Source organism: Populus alba, chromosome 1 (assembly GCF_005239225.2).
Source record: "Populus alba chromosome 1, ASM523922v2, whole genome shotgun sequence".
Classification (NCBI taxonomy): Eukaryota; Viridiplantae; Streptophyta; class Magnoliopsida; order Malpighiales; family Salicaceae; genus Populus; species Populus alba.
The window spans coordinates 23,938,411-23,942,807 of record NC_133284.1 but is presented as its reverse complement, the minus strand read 5'-3'; the positions used below and the strand labels follow the sequence as shown (position 1 = coordinate 23,942,807).

The following is a 4,397-nucleotide window of genomic DNA, read 5'->3' as shown; positions in this document are numbered from 1 at the left end:
ATAAAAGAAAAGAAAAAATAACATCATATAAGGTCAAACTTATAAGAAATATTATTTCAGAATAATAGTTTTTTTTTATATAAATTAAAGTTCACATATATAAAATAAAAAAGAATTGCTCAAAAATTAAATACAAACAAAATAATTTAAAAAAAAACTTTATTTAAAAAAAACCTTTATTCAAAAAGGTCTACAAAATTGATGACCTAGGCTATGAGAATATGATAAATCGATAGAGAAGAAATTAGGCCATGAGAATAGGATAAATCAATAGAGAAGAAATTGAAGATAACCACAAAACTATTAAAAAAAAAAAAATAAGATTGAATGATAAAATCATTAAAGAAAATAAGAAAAAATGATCTTGAACCAGATGAACTTGTTAAACTCGTTACTCATGTCAGTATATTAGAAGTACCACAAATGAAAAAACTCTGAAGCTGCTGAATGATGAAATCGAAAAGAAAAAAAAAAAACACACAAAAATTAGATTAAAAGAATGAGGGAGAAAATTGAAATTAAAAAAAATTAGAGGGCATAAAAAAAGTTTAAATTTGAGGGTTAATTTAAAAACAAATAAACTTTAACAAAAAAAAAAAAAATCTAAAGAATGAGGTCTAAATTAAAAATAATAAAAATAACATAAACTTTGATTGAATGATGAAATTGAAAACTAATAAAAGAGCTAAGGAAAAAAAAAATCAGAAATCAAGAGAATCAGGATTGAATTAGAAAAAAAATATATATGATAAATTGTAATTCAAGGACTAAATTGAAAATATTTAAAAATTTTATAATAGAACCAAGGATGAAAATAAACAATAAAAACATAAGGACTAAAATTGGCAAATTTAAAGATAAGAGGACAAACATGTAGTTTTTTTAGAGAAGAGAGAAAAGAAAGAGAAAAAATAATCGCCGGCAACAACCAACCATAATCCATTGCCATGCATCGCATTGTTAGAAAGAGGACACAACGGCACATCCAAAGACAAGGTAGAACAGCAAGTTTAGCCACTAGATGGCGTTGTACACACCACCTAAATACCGTAGATGTCATCCACTCTTTGGCGTGTGAATAGAACGCGCCATTAACTTTTTTCAAATAAAAAATAGTTTCCCAACTTAAAAATAATAGAATGTCATTTATGAACATGAGACTCACCAAAAAAAAAAAAACATCGTGTAAGTACATAAATGCTCCTAGATCCATGCCTTGATTTTTGTCTTTTCTAAGGTTATAATTGTATTTCTATTATATTCTAAAATGTAAAAAATTAAAAAAGCTTTTGGTTAACAACTCTAGTTTTTTTTTACCCCAAGGATAAATAAATATTTTAATTGTTTCAAATTATTTTAAAAAACTAAATCACCCTTGATCAACGGTTCAAGGGTAAATTTGTATTTTAATTGTACAAAAAAATTGAAAAATATAAACATACCCTTAATAATTTTGTAATGATTAATGAACCACCGGAAAAAACCAAATAACCCTCATCACAAAGGGTTTTTTTTTTTTTGTCCAAGAAAAAAATAGTAATTTTACCGTAATAATTCAGAATAAAATAACAATCCAGAATAAAATATGACTTGTGCTAAAGTGAAAAGGGCAAAAGTTATAAATTTCTACTTAAGATGGTTGAATATGTCAAGGCTCGGAGCATGGCTATTTTCCTCCCCTCTAATTCGATCCCAACGAAAATGACTAGTAACACAGCAATACTACATGGAATTTTTTCTGAGAAATAACACTTATACTTTGACTGTTTGATAAGATAGTAACAAATTTATTTATTAATTGATCAATTGAGCTGTTTTTTCTGATAGTTTTTTTAGTAAAAAGTTGTTCAAAACTCTTTTATATCTATTATTCCAACTGAAACTGCGTTCCACCATTGCCAAAACCAGTGACATTCCCTTCATGCAGAGAACCTTAATTTAGAAAGTACCATTTGTGCACTATAAAAGCTCAGCCCATGTCCCCTGTTCATCTTCAACCTGGCCACACAAACAGAGCCGGTTCTCTGTTTATCTTTCTCTTTCGCCCGTGTATTTCTTTCCTGTAGAAATCAGGAATCGATACAAGCCAGGGTAAGACAAAAAAAAGATGTTTCGTAAAGTAGTTGTTCCCGTTATTTCCCTCATTCTTGTTGTCGGTGTTGTCATTGGGGTGGTGGCCGTAGTGAATAACAATAAGGGCTCCGATGGAGGCAAGAAAGAAGAAAGTTTGTCTCCAGAAATGAAGATAGCCACCCAGCTATGTCAACCATCAGATTACAAGGAGGCTTGCACCAAGACCCTCAGCTCTGTGAACAGCACCGATCCTAAAGAATTTGTCAAGCAAGCTATACTGGCTGCCTCGGATGCCGTGAAAAAATCATTTAACTTTTCCGACGATTTGGTCGTCAAGGCCAGCAAAGACAAGCGCGAGAAAATGGCCTTGGATGATTGCAAGGAGTTGTTGGACTACGCCGTCCAGGAACTTCAGGCATCAATGTCATTGGTGGGAGACAGCGATTTGCACACCACAAATGAACGAGTTGCAGAACTACAGAGTTGGTTGAGCGCCGTCCTTGCATATCAAGAAACTTGCGTCGATGGATTCAGTGATAACAGCACCATCAAGCCTACCATAGAACAAGGTTTTGTTGATGCTAGCCACCTCACAGATAACGTTTTGGCTATCATCTCCGGCCTGTCAGGCTTCCTCAAATCCGTTGGTCTCCAGTTTAACATTCCTTCTAACTCTCGTCGCCTTCTTGCGGAGGATGGATTTCCCACCTGGTTCTCTGGTGCTGATCGTAAGCTTCTGGCTGCACAAAACAATGGTAATGTTAGACCAAACGCGGTTGTGGCTCAGGATGGTAGTGGACAATTCAAGACCATCAGTGCAGCCATCGCCGCGTATCCCAATAACCTCAGGGGACGATATATCATCTATGTTAAGGCTGGAATTTATCGTGAGTACGTTACTGTTGACAAGAAGAAGCCCAATGTGTTCATCTACGGTGATGGACCGAGGAAGACCATCGTCACAGGAAGCAAGAGCTTTGCCAAGGATGGCTTGGGCACCTGGAAGACCGCTACTTTTGGTAATGATAAATTTTCTTTTTCTTTTTAATCTTGAACATAAATTATGCATTGTGGGTTCTTTCCATTGATTAATTTCTGTTGCTACTGCAGTGGCTGAAGCTGACGGGTTCATTGCCAAGTCGATGGGATTTCAAAACACTGCTGGTCCTGACGGGCACCAGGCTGTGGCCCTTCGCGTAAGTTCTGATATGTCAGCATTCCTCAACTGCAGGATGGACGGGTATCAAGACACTTTGCTGTACCAAGCTAAGCGTCAATTCTACCGCAATTGTGTTATTTCTGGCACCGTTGATTTCATCTTCGGTTATGGCGCCGCCGTGATCCAAAACTCGTTGATTGTTGTCCGGAGACCCAACGACAACCAGCAGAACTCTGTGACTGCAGATGGCAGGAAAGAGAAGCACGCCACCACCGGATTGGTCATCCACAACTGCAGGATTGTCCCTGAGCAGAAGCTAGTCGCTGAGAGGTTCAAGATCCCAACATTCTTGGGGAGGCCATGGAAGCCATTCTCCAGGACTGTTGTCATGGAATCAGAATTAGCAGATTTTATTCAGCCGGCGGGATGGATGCCATGGGCTGGAAGCATACATCTTGATACTCTGTACTACGCCGAGTATGCCAACAGAGGCGCCGGTGCAAACACCAACAAGAGGGTGAACTGGAAAACTTTCCATGTCATTAACAGGAACGAGGCTCTGCAATTCACTGCCGGCCAGTTCCTTAAGGGCGCTTCTTGGATTAAAAACGCTGGAGTGCCTGTGTTGTTAGGCCTAAAACGTTGAGGAGATGCATGGTGTCTCGCCAGAAGGCTTGTAGGAGAGAGTCGAATTATATAAAGAAATGATCAACATGCAAAAATAACTGTATAATCTGAGCTTTGTATTATGAAATTGATTCGTTTCCATTTATACATTTACTAATTATTATAGTGTTAGGAATACCAGCACTCTCTTTCATGGACCTCTTCACAGCGTCATTAATTTATTAATTAACTATAAACTAAAAAAAAAAAAAAAAGAGTTTTCTTACAAAGCATTGGAATAATATTTTACTTTGTTTTATTTTTTTTTATTTAGTTATTACATTCTCATAACACGGATCTCAGGTTTAGTGAGTTAACATGGTTGATTCAATTTTTTTTTTTCAATTCCATCATAATAATGACTCGAGAATAGTGCTTAACAGATTAACCCAAGTTGATTCTTTTTGTTTTTTTGTGTCTTTTATTCAACTATTTTTATTTTATCATTCAATATTGAGTCGGTTGAAAATTGAGCTTCGTAATTTGTTTTGATTTGCTT

At 35.8% G+C, this 4,397-nt stretch overlaps 1 protein-coding gene across 1 annotated transcript; it reads left to right on the top strand.

Moving 5' to 3' along the window:
• Positions 1 to 2,107: 2,107 nt before the first annotated feature.
• LOC118040244 (putative pectinesterase/pectinesterase inhibitor 45) lies at positions 2,108 to 3,878 on the top strand. Its single transcript, XM_035047138.1, has 2 exons — positions 2,108 to 3,092; positions 3,184 to 3,878. Exons 1-2 carry the CDS (start codon positions 2,108 to 2,110, stop codon positions 3,876 to 3,878), a joined length of 1,680 nt encoding a protein of 559 aa, XP_034903029.1.
• The last annotated feature ends 519 nt before the right edge of the window (positions 3,879 to 4,397 follow it).

What these genes read in the sequence shown, in the direction of transcription:
- LOC118040244 (XM_035047138.1), top strand. Translation starts at nt 2,108, where the DNA reads ATGTTTCGTAAAGTAGTTGTTCCCGTTATTTCCCTCATTCTTGTTGTC. An exon ending in CTGGAAGACCGCTACTTTTG is followed by an intron (nt 3,093 to 3,183) that starts GTAATGATAAAT and finishes TTGCTACTGCAG; the next exon opens with TGGCTGAAGCTGACGGGTTC.